This window comes from Sorex fumeus, unplaced genomic scaffold (assembly GCF_029834395.1).
Source record: "Sorex fumeus unplaced genomic scaffold, SorFum_2.1 ptg000122l, whole genome shotgun sequence".
Taxonomy (NCBI): domain Eukaryota; kingdom Metazoa; phylum Chordata; class Mammalia; order Eulipotyphla; family Soricidae; genus Sorex; species Sorex fumeus.
The window spans coordinates 12,925,001-12,943,349 of NW_026606179.1; the positions used below are offsets into that span (position 1 = coordinate 12,925,001).

Sequence of the window (18,349 nt, forward strand, 5' to 3'; positions counted from 1 at the left end):
GATCCTCTGCCTGCTTCCCCCAGTCTCTGGCGACCCAGGGGTCACATCCATAAGCCACTTCCTACATCATAAGACACTTCCTGCCCATTTTCTATGATTACCACACTGTTTGATGGAGTTCAGACAGTAGGCAACAGATCATTTTTTTTTTTCCCTCCCGTTGATCATCGATTTGCTCGAGCGGGCCCAGTAACGTCTCCATTGGAGACTTTGTTGTTACTGTGTTTGGCATATCGAATACATCACGGGTGGCTTGCCAGGCTCTGCCGTGGGGGCGAGATACTCTCGGTAGCTTGCCGGGCTCTCCGAGAGGGGCGCAGGAATCGAACTCGGGTCAGCCATGTTGGCTACGTGCAAGGCAAACGCCCTACCGCCATGCTATCGCTCCAGCCCATATATATATATATATATATATATATATATATATATATATATATGTATATGGAGCGATAGCACAGCGGGTAGGGCGTTCGCCTTACAAGCGGCCAACATGGCCGACCCGAGTTCGATTCCTCCGCCCCTCTCGGAGAGCCCAGCAAACTACCGAGAGTATTCGATATGCCAGACACAGTAACAACAAAGTCTCCAATGGAGACGTTACTGGGCCCGCTTGAGCAAATCGACGATCAACGGGAGGGCTATATATATATATATATATATGCCTCGGAGAGCCCGGCAAGCTACTGAGAGTATCCTGCCTGCACGGGCAGACCCTGGCAAACTCCCTGTGGTGGATTCGATATGCCAAAACCAGTAACTATAAAAGGTGTCATTCCCCTTACCCTGAAAGAGCCTCCAATTGTTGGGAAAGACAAGTAAGGAGAGGCTGTGAAAATCTCAGGGCTGGGACGAATAGAAATGTTACTGGCGTCCGCTCAAGCAAATATACAACAGGATGACAGTGATACAGTGACAGTGGGGGGATAGGGTGCTTGTCACTTCCCAGATGGACTCAGGATGCCCAGGGGCCATTCCCAGCGGTTCTCAGCCAACCCGGCTCCCGAGGAGGCAGTGCAGCTTGGGCCCTGCAGTGCTGGAGATCCTCCCAGGGCCTCCAGAGCTGCCCCCAGCAATGCTCAGGGCACTACATGGAGCTGGGAATCAACCCAGGATCCGGTGCCTCAGACCACCCTTTCCCTCACTGTCCCAGTTCCATTATGCTTCTTAACCAACTGTGGACATTTAATGGTAACTGTTAGCAGCATTGGTTTTGTTTGTTTGTTTGGTTGGTTGGTTTGATTTTGGTTTTGGTTGTTTTTTGTTTTTATCAAGCATATTTCCTCTCAGAGAGTTTATTCATGACACTACTTCATTTCCCTCCTAAAACAGATTGTTCCATCAGTCTAACGCAACCCAGGATTTCTGTCTTCATAATAAAAGATGAAGCTTAGAACTGGATCACTTGTCCCTTTCTTTTTACTGCCTCCTAGTTCAAAATGCTTGCATCTCTTAGTGGCCAGCATTCTCTTAGGTCTGTGGTTGGGCTGGACACATTCAAGTCTCAGCACAATCTTCTTTGTTGTTTTAGCCTTTTTGCTGGAAAATAGGCTTAGTCTGACCTCCGTAACCACTCTGCTTCCTGTCATAATGACACTTTCCCTGGGCATACAGAGAATTCTTGCCCTTCTTGTACTGTGACTTTGTGGGATGTTTGCCACATTTCTTACAAAAAGTCCAGCGGATTTTCGGTACGTCCACCATGCTTGTGGCAGCAGTATCCGCGAGGAAAGGCAGAACTTGGCCAGCATTGTTATTTTTTGGTTACTCATTTGGACAATAATCACTGTATCACTGTCATCCTGTTGTTCATCAATTTCCTTGAGCAGGCACCAGTAACATCTCCTTCGTCCTAGCCTTGAGATTTTAGAAAGTGACATATTCAAGGCTCTTTCAGGGTCAAGAGAATGAGACCCATCATTGTTACTGGTTTTTGGCATATTAAATACTCCATGGGGAGTTTGCCAGACTCTGCCGTGCGGGCAGGATACTTCTCGGTAGTCTGCCAGATTCTCCAGAGTAAGAACCAGATAATAAAATGAGTATCTTATTATCTAGTTGGGTTTTATAGTCTCTGGGTCTTGGCCGTTGATGGGATTACACAGTGCCGGGGGCAGTTGGTGGGTGTAACGCCTACATGCTGGAAGATGGGGGATCTGGGTGGAGGAGGCCCTGTTCTGATCGGAGCAGGCTTGGAGCAGCCCCCGGTCCCGCACACCTGGGTTCCTCTGCCGGTTCCTTCATGCGTGAGGCTCGTCCAAACATGTGGAGAATGGTCTTAAGCCTGGCTGTGGCTGGAACCGGAGGTCTTCAGCTGCCGGGGCTCTGCTTGGGGTAAAGGTAAAGGTAAAGGCCCTCCCGTTGATCATCGATTTGCTCGAGCGGGCCCAGTAACGTCTCCATTGGAGACTTTGTTGTTACTGTGTCTGGCATATCGAATACTCTCGGTAGCTTGCCGGGCTCTCCGAGAGGGGCGGAGGAATCGAACGCGGGTCGGCCATGTTGGCTGCGTGCAAGGCAGACGCCCTACCCGCTGTGCTATGGCTCCAGCTTGGGGTGGAGAGGGAAACTCAACCCACCCTCATCCAAGGAGCCTCAGTGAGGACAGCCAGGAGCAGAGGCAGGAGACTCTGCGCTGTTCTCTTCCGGGAACTGGGTTTTATAGTCTCTGGGTCTTGGCCATTGATGGGATTACACAACTCAGAGGGACCCTTTAGGATGCCAGGGGTTGAACCCGGGTCAGTTGCATGCAAGGCAAGTTTCTGACCCACTGTACCATCTCCTGGAATAGTACACGGCATCTCTTTCCCCCCAATCGACTCCCCAACTCTGAAAGGTACTGGTTCAGGGGGCCAGTCACATTTCCTTTCCTTCCTATCCTTTCTCCTCACTGTCTCCTGCAGGGGGTTCCCAACTGGTTGGAGTCTCCCTGGAAGCAGCATCAGGGTCCACAGCTAGGATCCAGAGGTCTGGAAGTTGCTGCCATTGGCCCAGACCCCAGGGGCTGCAGCCTTCACGGCCACCTCCCCAGCCTTGGGGAGAGACCCCGGCAGTCCTGGTGTGTTCCCCAGGGAACATTTCTCCTGCATCTCTCTCATGACTCACACCCCTGATTCCTGTGGGGCAGGGGCTGGGTCATGCACGGGCTTTGCCGCCAGTTTCCTGAAGTACAGCCTGTATGTGGGGGTTGTGACGAGGACTGGCTCTCTCCAGGGCCATGTGAGGCCCTCCTAGCCAAATATCGCTACCTGAAACGCAACCCCCACCCCTACATATGAACACACCTCCCACCCCCTCTACACTGGGGGCCCCTCCGTGGGCAAACACCAGCAGAACTCAAAGCTCCTCAGTTTTCCATCTTGAACTTGGGAAAATGGGAGCCTAGAAAATGATTCAACTGACTGAGTGTGGGTCTTCATGCTGGAGTCCCAGGTTCAATCCTTAGCACTGTAAAATCCTCTGAGCACTGCCGGGAAGTCAGCTCTGAGCACCAAGTCATAAGCAGCTCTAGTGCCACTGGGTGTGGGCCCAATCCAGAAAAAGAGAGAGAAGGAAGGAAGAGAAAAGAAAGAGGAAGGAGGGAAAGAAAAAAATGAAGGGAAAGAGGGTGGGAGGGAGAGAGAAAGACAGAAAAGAGAGAGAAAAAGGTAGAAATAAAGGAAGAATGTGGGGAGGGAGGATAAAATGAGAAGATGTGGGCCAGAGTGATAGTACAGCAAATAGGTTTGGTCTCAGGTATCCCGTAGGATCCTCTGAACCCACCAGGCATGATCCCTGATTTCAAGGCCAGGAGTAAGCCCTGAGCACTGTCAGGTGTGACCCCCAAATAAAAATGAACCAAATAAAATTAAGTAAAATTAAAAAAATTGAAATGCAGAGACAAGGTGGGGCTAGAGACATCTTTACAGCGCCCCTGGGATCTGCCGAGTGAAGGACATGAAACATAGAATGAGAACAGTCTAGAGGGGCCAGAGTGACAGCACAGCGGGGAAGGCAACGACCTTGCACACGGCTGACCTGAGTTGGATCCCTGGTGTCCCATAGGGTCCCTCGAGCCTGCTGGAGTTACTCCTGGCATAGCTGAGTGTGGCTCAAAGAGATGAGAGAAAGATGTGAGAGGAGAAAGGGAGAGAGAACGAGCCATCTAGAAGTTTTTTTTTGTTGGATTTTGTGGAGTTGTAGAGACAAACAGTAGATCCGGAGTTCTAGGAACTGGGCATAGAGGACAGGAACAGAAAATAGGTCGTTAGTAGTTGTGGTCCCCACTTTCCTGGGGCTGTGTGTGATAAAATTGTTCTAGAACTACAGAATGCTGAGGATCTGCGCATGTTGCTCTTTGGTGAATGGATTAAACTGTCTCAAACTTTCTGATCTTTTTTACAGGGAAAGAGGAACAGACTGGCAGTGCTAGGGCCTACTCTTGGCTCTGCATTCAGAAATTAGTCCTTGGGCTGGAGAGATAGTACGGCAGAGAGGGTGCTGTCCTTGCAAGCAGCTGACCCAGGTTCCATCCTGGCATTCAATATGATCACCAACCTGGGAGTGATAACTGAATGCAAAGCCAGGAGTAACCCCTGAGCATCATTGGGTGTGATTCCCCCCCCCCGCCGCCCCCCCCCCCCCACATATACACAAAATGTCATGCAGACTAATACCAGCTAGCAGGACCTGCCAGGGGACAGCTAGTTTGGGACATGACCTAACCATGGAACACATTCGGGATGTCTTTGGATTTGTCTTGTTTCGTTTTGTGTTTGTATTTTGGGCCACACCTGGTGATAATTAAGGGCTACTCCTAAGTCTACTCCCAGGGATCATTCCTGGTGGCACTCAGGGAACCACATGGTCTGCCTGGGATCGAAGCAGGGTTGCTCGTATGCAAGTGTCCTTCTGGCTGGCCACTCTCTCCAGTCTTGGGCGGGTCACAGTTTGGCTTTGCACCTTTGGTGAGCTGGGGATGTCCTCCGAATGAGCGCAAGTTCTTGAGTTGGTCTCTTTTTTTTTTCTTTTTGGGTCATACCCGGCGATGCACAGGGTTTACTCCTGGCTCTGCACTCAGGAATTACTCCTGATGGTGCTCTGGGGACCATATGGGATGCCGGGAATCAAACCCGGGTCGGCCGCATACAAGGCAAATGCCATACCCGCTGTGCTATCACTCCAGCCCCTTGAGTTGGTCTTTGCTGAAGAATTTCTGCTTCTGTCCTCACCCGCCAGCTGCCTACAGATGTCCCAATTCCCACCAGATATTCTAGAAAAGAGATAACCTCACCTTTGTTCGGAGCCCAGCAGCGGGGTCCGCCTAAGGACTAAAACAGTGTTTCCCCACTTCTCAGGGTCAGAGTGTAGGATTGCATGTCAGGAGCAGTGAGCGGGTGCTGGACACTGGGCGTGGAGGAACACAGCCAACTCAGCCACCCCGTGGTCACCCACTTCCCTTCCCCACCACTTCCTCTCTGGGACATGGTGACCAGGCAGATTCCCCAAATTTGACTATTGCCTGACCCTACCGCCCACTTCCCTCCTGGGCAGGGCAGCTTGAACACCACCAGGTGGATGTCACCTCTGAGAAGTCACCCAGGCCCCCTTGCTAGCCTCTGAGAGGTTTTCTAGACCTCAAGAATTTTGTGGGGTGAAATCCATGTTTCTCCTACCTCAGGGAGCAGGAGAGAGTTTCAAACTCACTTCCCAGGCCAGGAAGGCAAGAGACTGGCTGGCTGAGCACAGGAAAGGAGGATGGGCAAGAGCAGAGGGTGGAGGGAAAAGTCAAAGGGGACTTCCTGGAGGAGGCTTCACCCTGAAGGAAAGTAGATTAGAGCCAAGGATGGTCTCGCAGAAGAAGCTCCCAAGAGGTGCTCAGGGGCTTGGGGGCACCGTCTCCAGTGAATCTCGACCAACCAAGCTAGAAGTTCAATACAAGGGCCTATGTAATGATGCTGTTCAGGCCCAATAAGATTGCCAGCACTCAGGGCCCCCCAGGGCTGCACTCAGGAAAGCTCAGGGACCTCGTGGAGCCAGGGTCAGCCACAGAAGATATGAACCTTCACCCCTCTACTGTTTCTCTGACCCAAAGATGGGTTTTTTGATTGTTTATTTTGGTCACACCCATCGATGCTCAGGAGTTCCTCCTGTCTCTGTATTCAGGGATCACTCCTGGCAGGGCTCAGAGGACCCTATGGGATACTAAGGATGGAACCCAGGTCGGCCATGTGCAAGGCAAACACCTTCCCTGTTGTACTATCACTCCAGTCCCAAGATGGTCTTTTACAAAAGGTCTGTAGCACTGTAGCACTGTCCTCCCGTCGTTCATCGATTTGCTCGAGGGGGCACCAGTAACATCTCCATTGTGAGATTTGTTGTTACTATTTTTGGCATATCGAATACAACACAGGGAGCTTGCCAGGCTCTGCCGTGCAGGCGGGATACTCACGGTAGCTTGCCGGGCTCTCCGAGAGGGATGGAGGAATCGAACCCGGGTCGGTTGCATGCAAGGCAAATGCCCTACCCACTGTGCGATCACTCCTAAAATTAATTAAAAACTGGCTGGATGGGGCTGGAGAGATAGCACAGTGGGTGGGGCGTTTGCTTAGCACACGGCCAACCCGGGTTCTATTCCCAGCATCCCATATGGCCATATGATCCCTTGAGCACTGCCAGGAGTAGCTCCTGAGTTCAGAGCCAGGAGTAACCCCTGTGCATCGCCAGGTGTGACCCAAAAAGAAAAAAAAACTGGCTGGAGCCATAGTACAGCAGGAGAGGGAGTTTGTCTTGTACAGGGTCGACCCAGGTTCTATCCCCAGTATCCCATATGGTCCCCCACAAACGGCCAGGAGTAATTCCTGAGCACAGAGCCCAGAGTTAGCCCTGAGCACCTCCAGGTGTGGCACAAAAACAAAACTAATCAAAAAAATATATAAAATACATGTGGTTCATTAAAATAAGTAATCTATCAATCTTACTGTTGCAAATATCACTAGAACAGTGTCACATTACACCAGTACATATATTGCTTTTATTTCATGTTTCTCTTTCATTTATTAATGATGGGGGTGACGCCAGCAGTGTTTGGTGGCTCAGAGCTGGGAGCCCTCCTGGGAATTATTGGGGAATCCTAAGGTGTCAGGAATTACTGGGGTTTGCACATGAAAAACTATTGCTCCAGAACTTTGAGCTGCCCCCCTGACCCCTCTTTAATTTTTTTGCAGCATCCATACCTGGTGGTGCTTTGGGATTACCCAACCTACACCCAGAGTTGCTCTGAGGGTCATGCGGTGGAGGGGACGAGAGCAGGATCTCTCACATGCTCCACGCTCGCTCCCTCACGCTGGGTCACATCCGTGCTTCTCTTGAGATCTTTTGACTCTCTTTCCTTCTTTTTCTTTGCTTGTTTTGCTTTTGGGGCCACATCCAGCAGTGCTCAGGGCTGTTTCCTCGCTCTGTGCTCAGGGATCACTCCTGGCGGGGCTCAGCTTCTAGGGATGAGATCTGGAGGGGCTTCGTGCAAATGCCTTAAGCCCTGCGCTGTCTCTCCAGCCCCGGTTTCATTTTGGAACGTGGCTCCTAATGAATGTCCACTACATCAGCTTCTAAATGGTTCCAGTTTTGCTGGTTCTCACCTGGCTTCCAGAGCCCCACACCCCAACTCAGCCTCTCTACCCCAGCTAAAATGTGCCCACACAGACACACGGCCTGGCATGGCGCAGAAATGTTTGGAAGTCGAGATCACATTTCCATCTTGATGAGATTTTATTTCCAGGACCCAACACGTGCACTGCATTGATTTCCTTAATTTTACAAAGTCAAAAGGTGAACCCACCATGCTCCCCATCGCCTCCCCCCATTCCTTTTCCATCTGCACCCTGCAAATCTCCCCCACCCTGAACATTCTAGAAAAAACAAGATTGCATGAATGGGTGAGGGAGCAGGCTGGGAAGGCGGAGGGGGGTGCAGGGAGGGAGGGAGTGCCATGGGCCGTCTGATGGTGACAGGCAGGGTTGCCCTATCTCTCTGCTCACTGATACCAACATCCAGAGCCCAGAGCTCAATGTCATTTCACAACAGGGACCCAGAGGGACAGTCCAGCGGGGAGGACACTTGCTTTGCATGCAATCAACTTGAGTCTAATCCCCGGGACCATATGGTCCCTCAAGCACCACCAGGAGTAATTCCTTAGTATAGAACCAGGAGTAAGTCCTGAGTATTACTGGGTGTGACCCCAAAACCCAAAAACAGCCACAACAAAAAGAGGTGGTCATGAAGGGGACTCGGGGTGGGCACAGGGATGCCATAAAAGATATTCTTACTTGTTTGTTTATAAACTTCAAAGAGGGGCTGGAGTGATAGCACAGCGGGTAGGGCGTTTGCCTTGCACATAGCTGACCAGGGTTTGATTCCCAGCATCCCATATGGTTCCCTGAGCACTGCCAGGAGTAATTCCTGAGTGAAGAGCCAGGAGTAACCCCTGAGTGTGACCCAAAAACCAAAAAAAAATTTTTTTTTCAAAGAAATTGGGAGGACAGTGATAGTACAGTGGGTAGGGCATTTGCCTTGCAGGCAACCAACCTGGGTTCAATCCCTCATGACATATAGCCCTGGAGTCCTACCAGGAATGATTCCTGAGCACAGAGCTCTGAGAACTGCTAGGTGTGGCAAAATATATATGCTGGAGTGATAGCACAGTGGGTAGGGCATTTGCCTTGCACAAAGCTGACCAGGCCAACCTGAGTTCAAGTCCTCCAACCCTCTCGGAGAGCCCAGCAAGCTGCCGAGAGTATCTCGCCCACACAGCAAAGCCTGGCAAGCTACCGTGACATATTTGATATGCCAAACACAGTTACAACAAGTCTCACAATGGAGATGTTTCTGGGCCTGCTTGAGCAAATTGATGAACAATGGGAGGACAGTGCTATATATACATATATACATATATATTTAATGAAGAAAGTTTTTAATGCAGAAAGTTTAAGTGCCCCATACCCCTTTCCCTGTAGGATTCAGCATGCCCCCTTCAGCCTAATTTCCTAAAGGATGGAACACAGGTCCAATTCCCCTCCCTCCCAACTCTTCTTGAGCACTGCACCGGGAGTTGCCCCTGAGTACCACTAGGTTCCCCCCCCCCAAAGAAAAACAAAAATGAAAAAGAAAGAAGCTGTCTCGTGCTGGAGGATCTGAGATATGCACCTCCTCATCTTCCTGAACCAAACTATTTTGAACAAAAAGAAGCCAGGGGCTGAAGCAATCATTCAGCAGCAAGGGCATTGGCCTTGCATGCAGCTGACCTGGACTCAATCCCCGGCATCCTATAGGGTCCCCTGAGCACCACCAGGGGTAATCCCTGAGTACAGAGCCAGGGGTAACCCCTGAGCATCTCTGGGCGTGGCCCCCAAACAAGAAACAAAACAAAACAAAAAAAAAAGGAAGAAGAAAAAGAAGAAGTCAGTGGCCAAACTGTCCCAGGCAGAAGCTGAGCATGAGGAGAGGTGAACTCTGGGGGCTGGGGAGCGGGGGACTCACACTGCCTGGCTCTTCTGGGCCAGGGTATCCATTGTGGAGAGCGAGTGGGTCTTGCTTTCCCTGCCCCCAGACTCATCTGTCAGCAGCTGGTGGAGCCGGGAGGGCAGGGACTTCAAGACCCGCGTGTGGAGGCCCCGGGCAGCCACCACATAGATGATGGGGTTGATGCAACAGTTGATATAAGCCACGGCCACACATAGGCCATCTACAGCCTTGGCGGCATTGTAGGGGGTTGAATCCTTGGGGTACAAGACCAGAATCATGCCCGACACCTGGTAAGGTAGCCAGAGAATAAAAAAGCTGGCGACCACGGCCACCACCACTTTGAGGGTCTTGGTGGAGCGCGTAGCCGGGCGGCTCCAGGTCCGGTACAGAAGGAAGGAATAACAGATGCTCAGCGTGGCCAGTGGCCCCAGGAAGCCCAAGACCAGCCGCATGAGGGTCACGTAATATGCCACCGTGTCACGCCCTTTGCCATAGTCCACCCCGCAGGAGGCCTTGTCGGAGAAGGAGTCCTTGTACAAGGAGCGGAACATGAAGGAGGGGACAGAGAGTCCCAGTGCCAGCCCCCAGGCCACGGCACAGGCCATCCACGCCAGCCAGGCCACTCGGTAATTCTGGCACCAGATGGGGTAGAAGACAATGAGGAAGCGGTCCGCGCTGATGGTCGCCAGGAGCAGGATGCTGGCGTAGAGGTTGAAGAGGATGAGAGAGGGCAGGACACGGCAGAGCAGGTCACTGAAGGGCCAGTGGCCATGCATGGCGGTGGACGTGACCAGGATGGGTAGCGCCAGGCAGGAGAGAAGGTCAGCCACCGCCAGATTGAGGAACCAGATGGCGTTGATGGCGCGCCTGGCCTCTGAGCTGGTCACCCACAGCACCAGCGCGTTGCCTGGGATGCCCACCAGGAAAACCACAGTGAAGACCACCAGAGCCAGCACTTCAGGAACCTTCAGCCTGGGCAGGGGGCGCGGGCCATCCACCGGCTCATCCAAGTCTAAGTTGTCGTAGTGTGAGTAGTCTGGCATCAGCGAGTTGTTGTGTGTGAGGTTCTGGGGGTGATCAGAAAGATACAGAGAATGAGGCTGCAGGTCAAAGTTGGGGTCTGGACAGGCCCAGAACTTCAGGGCACTGTGGCCCATGGAAACTCCGGGGTTCTCCCAAGAAATGAGAATGCTGAAGGGCAGAGGCAGCAGGGGCATCATGCCACTCAAAATTATTGAACACGGAACTGGAGCAATAGCACAGTGGGTAGGACATTTGCCTTGCATGTGGGCGACTCAGGTTCAATTCCCAGCTTACCATATGGTCCCCCGAGCTCCACCAGGAGTAATTCCTGTGCGTCACTGGGTGTGACCCAAAAAACAAAACAACAACAACAAAAAAGTTATTGAACACCCCAGATCCAAGTGCTGGAGAGATAGTACAGTGGGAAGGGTGCTGGCCTTGTACATGACTGACCAGGTTGATCCTCAGACACCTCAGAGAGTCCTTCCAGCCTGCCAGGAGTGATCCCTGAGTGCAGATCCAGGAGTAAACCCTGAGCACCGCTGGGTGTGGAGCAAATATCATAAAAAGAAAATCTAAGACTTTCTGTGGGAGGAATGAACGGAAGAGACAGAGTCGGGGTTCAGGAACAAAGGGTGGGGGTTGGACAACAGTAAAGTGGGTAAGGCGTTTGCCTTGCACATGGCAGACCTGGGTTCAATCCCCAGCACCCAATATGGTCCCCTGAGCACTGCCACCAGCACTTCCTGAGCCGATTCTTCTCTGTGACAGGAAATAGGCCCATAAACCAACCCTCATGGGAAGGAATTTTGGGGGTGTTCCACATCCAGCTCAAGACCTACTCCTAGCTTTTCAGTCAGGGATCACTCCTGCTAGGCTCAGCGGGACCCTATGGGGTGTCAGGGATTGAACACAAGTCAGCCATGTGCAAGGCAAATGCCCTCCTCGCTGTGCTATCGCTCTAGCCCCAAGAAATTTCTTTTATTAAAGCAATTTTTGTTGTTTTGTTTTGCCCCACATCTGGTGATGCCCAGAGGTCACTCCTGCCTCTGGGGTCATCTCCAGAGGGCTCAGGGAATCATATGGGGTGCCAGGGATAGAGCCCAGGTTGGCCGCATGCAAGGTAAACGCCCTCCCCACTGGACTATCGTTCTGGCCCCTAAGCAGGAGAAATTTCAAACCAGAAAGTTAAAGTGATTGAAATGTTTCCTTTGGTCAACACCACCCCTACCTGTTCCCCACTCCCCGTCCCCAGCACCCCACCCTCCACTTTCTCTGGGACCTTCCCCTGCTCCAGTTACTCAATGGTTAATGCCAGGCACAGCAGGAGACCCCAGACTTGAAGATTCTGCCTGTATCTTTGGCATCCTTGTCTGTTCTGTTCCTGTCCTTGACAGGGTGATTCAGAACTGGGCAAAAGGGAAATGCCTCAGCTTCCCTTTGCTAAAACTCAGCATTCTTTTACTTCCCTAATCAGCTGACCTGGAGCCCTTCCTGCCATGAGCTCACTGAGCCCTGTCCCTTGACTGACATCACCCAGCAGAACAGAACACAGAATTCAACACTGTGGTTTCTAGATCTGGCATAGCTTTGATGATAGAAAGGACCACAGATGCAGCCAGATGGGACTGGCTAAATTCACTGTGGGGCTTATTGATGGGGAACATTATGCAACCATGAAAAGGAAGAAGGAAGTTGTAGTGTACTGATGTGGAAAGAGTTTTGAAGTCAGAGCCAGAGTGCTAGTACAGTGGTTACGGCACTGGCCTTACATGCAGCCAACCCAGGTTTGGTCCCTGGAACCCCCATGGCCCCAAAGTCCAGGCAGGAGGAGGTCTCTGACATTGGTGATGGGATTGATGTTGGAAAATTGTACTCATGGAATTTGATCATGAATGATTGTAAATTTTAGTGCTAATTGATAACTTTGTAAGTTACAGTACCTTAATAAAAAATGTTTTTTAAAAAAGAGTTTTGAGGTCTAGTGAAATACAAGGAGACATTACTGGTGCCCGGTCGAGCAAATCAATGAACAACGGGAGGACAGTGCTACATTGTAGTGAGTGAAATACAAAAGGCAAGGACGGGAAGGATGACACCTGTGAAGGTGGAAACCCCCCCGCCCCTGCATTAACTGTGCCTGTGTGCCTGTGCACACAGACCCCTGTTTACACACACAGACCAAGTGACCTGCTTACACACAAAGACCATGTGGTTCAGTGGCAAGGCCACCTCGCCTTGTATGTCTGAGACCTGGGGTTCCATTCCTGTCTCTCCAACCCCATCAATCTCATCTCTTCAATCCCCTGGGAGGACACCAACCCCTGCCTCCACCCCACCCTGCAACCATCACAATAAAAAAGGATTTGTAGTTCTACAATCCTAGTATTCTGGAATGAACCCCTGCACTATCCTGTTGGATACTGGGGATAGAACCTGGGTTGACCATGTGCACGACAAATGCCCTCCCTGCTATGCTATTATTGCTCAGGTCCCCAAATTAAGGAACTTTTCTGGGGGGATGGGGGTAAAGCCACACCCAGCTGTGCTCAGGCTTACTCCTGGCTTTGCATTCAGGGATCACTACTTCTAGATTCAGAAGGACCGTATGGGATGCCAGGGATTGAACCCAGGTCAGCCATGTATAAAGCAAACCCCTCTCTGCTGCGCTAGCACTTGGCTCATTTGAACTTCTTACATTCTATTCTTTTCAACATGACAAACAACCTGGCACCTGAGTTGCGCAGGAGGAAGAGAGTGGTGTGGAACGGATTCAAGAGCGTCAAAGAAATAGCGAAGAGGACAAAAACCTCTGGCTCCAGGCACATCTCTTCGACTTCACTGTTCTTCCTGCATTAACATATGCCTCAGAGACCTGGGCCCTACGAAAACAGGATGAGAACACTATTTGGGTCTCCCAAAGAGGAATCGGAAGAGCTATGCTTGGAGTATCACGCTTCACTCAAGTGAGAGGAGGAATCCAGAGTTCCGACCTCCATCGACGATCAAGAAGCAGGGATGCTGTCTTGTTTGCCAAGTCATCGAAAATCAGATGGACTGGACACGTAATGTGATTTGGAGACAACCACTGGACTAGAGCCGTTACCGACTGGATCCCACGGGATGTCAAAAGATCACGTGGCCGCCCACCTATGAGATGGTCAGACTTCTTCGTCAAGACCCTGAACAAGGGCTGGAGTGATAGCACAGCGGGTAGGGCATTTGCTTTGCACACAGCTGACCTGGGTTTGATTCCCTGAGCACCACCAGGAGTAATTCCTGAGTGCAGACCCAGGAGTAACCCCTGAGCATCGCCAGGTATGACCCAAAAAGAAAAAAAAAAAAGACCCTGAATGAACAGTTTGAGGCTCTTTTGTTCCTGGAGCGAGCAGACGCCACTGGGCTACACTAGCAGGCGACAGGGATGAATGGAGACGTTACTGGCGCCCGCTTGAGCAAATCTATGAGTAATGGGATGTGATCAAGTGATTCTTTTAATTTGGGGCAGAGGGAGGTCCCAAGCGGTGCTCAGATGATGTGGGGCCCCATCTGCAATTCTTGGTCAAGCAGGAAGTAGGTTTGGGACAAAGGCCCATGGACGAGATGCTGGTACCAGGCCAGGGCATCCCAGGCCACTGCAGTGGTGCTGGGGGCATCCAGGGCTGCACCTGGCAATACTTGGGGATGCATGCGGTGCTGGGGTAGGCACCCAGGCTGTCACGTGTCTAACCTCTGCACTGTGTCCCGGGTCCTGCCCTTTCAATCCATGGCAGAAGCGTGCCTTGCATGCACGAGATTATTGGCATCACCAAAAAAGTCCAAAGCTGGGAATGAGCGATAGTACAACAGGAAGGGTGTTTGCCTTTCACGCAGGCAACCCTGGTTCCACCAGGAGCGATTTCTGAGTGCAAAGCCAGGAGTAAGCCTGGGCAGCACCTGGTGTGGCCCAAAAAAAACAAAACTAAAACCGAACAAACAAACAAAAAGAAAAAGTACAAAGCTCACGGCAACGATCTGGGCAGCAAAGACTGGGTACCACTAAGCGATTCTTTTAGTGTATAAGCAAATGGGGCTGGAAGGTTAATAATAGTATTTATGTCACAGCAGCTGGAGGGTAACTAATTCCTCTTTCTTCCAAATGCACACATTCTCTGTGGCTGAGAGAAAGGAGAGATTGGGAGAGGAACTGCCCAGGAACCAGACCCAAAGGCTGCCCGGGGTGACAACGAAGGAGCGCAGGGGACCAGGGTGGCAGGGGTGTGAGAACTGGGGTATGAGAACAGTCACTCACATGTGGCTTCTCTCTGCTCTGCACCTTTCCCTGGATTCTCTGCTTTCAGCCTCCTAAGCATTTGAGGAAGTGTTCGTTTCACAGATGAGAAAACTAAGGCAACACAGAGGTTGGGTCCTTTGCAAAGGGTTGGAGAGATGCTTCAAAGGGGCGAGCCATGATTAGTATGCAGGATGGCCTGCTTTGGTCCTGGCACCCCGCTTCAACTCCTTGGAACAAGCCACCCCCTCCTAGTACTACTGATGGTGGCCCCAAAACAAAACAGAACAAAAATGATAATACAGAATAGTACAGCGGGTAAGAGGGCTCTTGCCTTATGCAGGTAAGACCTGGGTCTGATCTTCAAAATACAGAGCCAGAAGTGAGCCTTGAGCACAGCTGGGTGGCACCTCCCCCAAAAATAATAATAACAAAATAATAATGATAAAGGGATAGAGAGATTGTGCAGCAGGGAAGGTGTTTGCCTCGTACCTAGCTGGCCTCGGTTCAGTCCCCAGTGCTCCAGGCACTGCCAGGGGTGACCCCTGAGAACAGAGCCAGGAGTCAGCTCTGACAACAGCCAGGTGTGGCCCCAAAACAAAAATAAACAAAGAGAATAAAATAATGAAATGACAGTGGCCCTGCCTGGACTCAGCTATAACGTTCCTGGAAGCCCAGACATGGTTCAAAGTGGGTGAAACAAGGGCTATTGATTGGAATTGGGGTTTCTGCAATTTGAGTGACTTGGTTTCCATTTTAGTGAGGTCCAAGTCCAGGACAGGAAGGGGATGAGGTTCCAGAGATCAAATCCAGGGCCTCACATACAAAATATGTTCTAGCACTCGAGTCACTTCCCAACCCTGAAGTTTGGATTTGAAAAACCACATATTGGGATGCCCAGGAGAGAGTTCAGGGACTGCAATGCAGACTTTGATTATTGGAGGCCAGGTTTGATCCCCATGACCCCACAGAGTTGCCTGAGCACTATTAGGACTGATCCCTGAACACCACCAATTATCACCCAAAAACGGGGAGTTGTAATAAAAATAAAAGAAAGGGAAATACATAGCACTGATCCTCATCCATCCATAGCGCACAGACAGAAATCACTCGGAGGGCCAGAGAGATGGTCCAGGGGAAGGCGCTTGCCTTGTGCAGCTAACCCTGGTTCAAAGCCCTGAGTCTCAGATGGGCCCCTGAGAACTGCTAAGAGTGACCCCTGAGCAGAGAGCCAGGAATAAGCCCTGAGCATTGGCCAGTATAGCCCCCCAAACCAAACCAATCAACCAGAAAAAGTGACCAATAGGGGCTCGTTCATCAGATCATGTTATTCATGAGAAAAGGGAGGGGAAAAAAAAAGGAGAAAAGGGGGCTGGAGCAATAGTATAACAGGTAGGGCATTTGTCTTGTACACAGCCAAGTCAAGATAGATCCCCGGCATCCCAGATGGTCCCCCAAGCACAGCCAGGAATGATTTCTGAGCGCAGAGCCAGGAGTAACCCCTGAGTACCGCGGGGTGTGGCCCCAAACCCAAAACAAAACAAAAACAAAGAGCAAGATCTAGGGTAAAATGCAAACACGCTTTGTCTGGGGAAGGGAGAAATCAAGAGTGGGCAGGGCAAGTGCAGTGAGCACCAACTGCAAACTCCCCCCGACCCCATGGGGCCCTGTCCTGCTCTGATTCTGTGGGGTTGGACCATATCTTACAGATAAAGAGGGGACAGAAAAAGAGGGGCAGGGAGGGGCCCCGCGAGAACAGAGTCCCCGGGCATTACACAGGAGGCAGAAATGGAGCAGGAACCTCAAACTTGACCCCCAGGTCAGACTTCTCATTCTTTGGTTCCTTGGGACCCTGTTTCTAGAAGGATCCATCAACACTATCTGGAGCCCACAACCGCCTCTGCGGGCAGAGACCGGAGGTCAGAAGTTCTGGTGACTGGGGCTGCCTTAGGGAAACAGTGAAATCAAAGTCAGCTGTGACCACACACATCCCGCAGAGTCTCACAGCAGGGAGAGGCAGAAACGGGACCCCCTTCCTACCCCCGCTCCAGTCCCATTTCCTTTCACAGGTGAAGCAGGTTCCACTCTCCGGACAAGGGGTCCCAGCACCACACCACAGCTAAGAAACTTTTCTCTCTCCTTTTTTCTCCCATTTTAGCAAAGCTCAGGATTAACTCCTGCCTCTGCACTCAGGAATTACTCCTGGCAGTGCTGGGGGGACCCTATGGGATGCTGGGGATCGAACCCGGGTCAGCCACATGTAAGGCAAGCATCCTCACCGCAGCCCTATCGCTCGCCCAGCCTTTGGGCTTTTCCGAAGACTCATTTCAGTCTCATCTCAGCAGACCCAATGGCCGGGTTTGCTGAGAAGATGTCAAGACTCCCCACAAAAATCTGAGATCAGTCAGGGCAACAGGGCTGGAGAGTGGATACAACTGAAGCCAGGTGGAAGGCGGATAGAAGGGAAAGGAGGGTCTGGGGAGGGGGGAGTGGGGAAGGAAAAAGGGCCCAGGAATGAGAGGGCTGCCTCATGCACTCCCCTCTAGACTCACCATCCTCGGCCTCCCTGGTCTCTGGGTCTCCTCTCAGTCTCCGCCAAGTCTGAAGGTCCCTTTGCCTGCGGGCTGCGGTTTTTAAAGCTCCACAGGAGGGAGCAGTTGGCTGACAGGAAATGACCAGGCTTTCCTTTCGGCCATTCTAATTGGTCTGTGCCCACAGTGCCCGGGGCCCTCCAGGGTTCCTTCTGTGGGTACACCCTGCACACCCTCTGCACCACCTCCCTGGAGGAGGCTGGAAATCCTGTGGGCCTGTCCCCTCCCCTGGGTTGGTCTTGATTTTCTCATTTAAACCTGTTTTCTCTCTCCTCTCTCTCCTTCCCCTCTTGGGCAGCCACAGCAGAAAAGTTCAGGGGTCCAACTCTCCTTTGAGGCCCTGGGGTCTGGCAAGAGCCTAGCCTTGGACCAGCATATCTTTGAGGCCCAGAGAGGCCCAGTGAGTACACACAGGTGGTCCAGCACACATGGGGGGCTTTCAACTTCCACTGGAATTAAAGGGGGAGGTGATGGGTGCCAAAGCGATAGGACAGGGGGGAGGGTGTTTGCCTTGCACGCAGCCCACCCAGGTGTTGGTGCCCAACCAAAACTGTTAGGATGAGCCTGTGGAGATGGACCCGCAAGCGGGCAGGAACACAGGCCCCATGACACTGGGCGAGCCATGACTCGTGTGTCCAGACTGGTCTGGACAGGGTTAACGTCTCTTCCCTTGGCTGCCTTTTAGCTCTTAGTATCACAAAGAAGCAATCTTCCCTTTCTCACAGATCCCTAACCCAGCTCAGCTTTGGAATGCAGACATTCTCTCACATCCCCTTATCGCTCCAGGTGCAAGGGCCTGTAGCTCATGGTGCCAGATTGCTTGGCCTTGGATTCCTCTCTGGAGGCTGCGACCAACCACTGGGCTAGCAGACGTGACAGAACAATGTAGCCTCGATGTCTTGATGTCCCTCCTGTAACCCCTATTCCCTGTTAATGCTTTCTTTGTGCTGAGTGCATTAGATGGGCTGGA

The 18,349-nt window shown here is 51.6% G+C and overlaps 1 protein-coding gene across 1 annotated transcript; it reads right to left on the bottom strand.

The window, feature by feature from the left end:
• Positions 1 to 7,793: 7,793 nt before the first annotated feature.
• C5AR1 (complement C5a receptor 1) lies at positions 7,794 to 17,399 on the bottom strand. Its single transcript, XM_056136821.1, has 2 exons — positions 17,341 to 17,399; positions 7,794 to 10,562 (listed from the first exon to the last, which is right to left on the bottom strand). The coding sequence occupies exons 1-2, from the start codon at positions 17,341 to 17,343 to the stop codon at positions 9,507 to 9,509; spliced, it is 1,059 nt and encodes a 352-aa protein (XP_055992796.1). The 5' UTR covers positions 17,344 to 17,399; the 3' UTR covers positions 7,794 to 9,506.
• Positions 17,400 to 18,349: the final 950 nt, after the last annotated feature.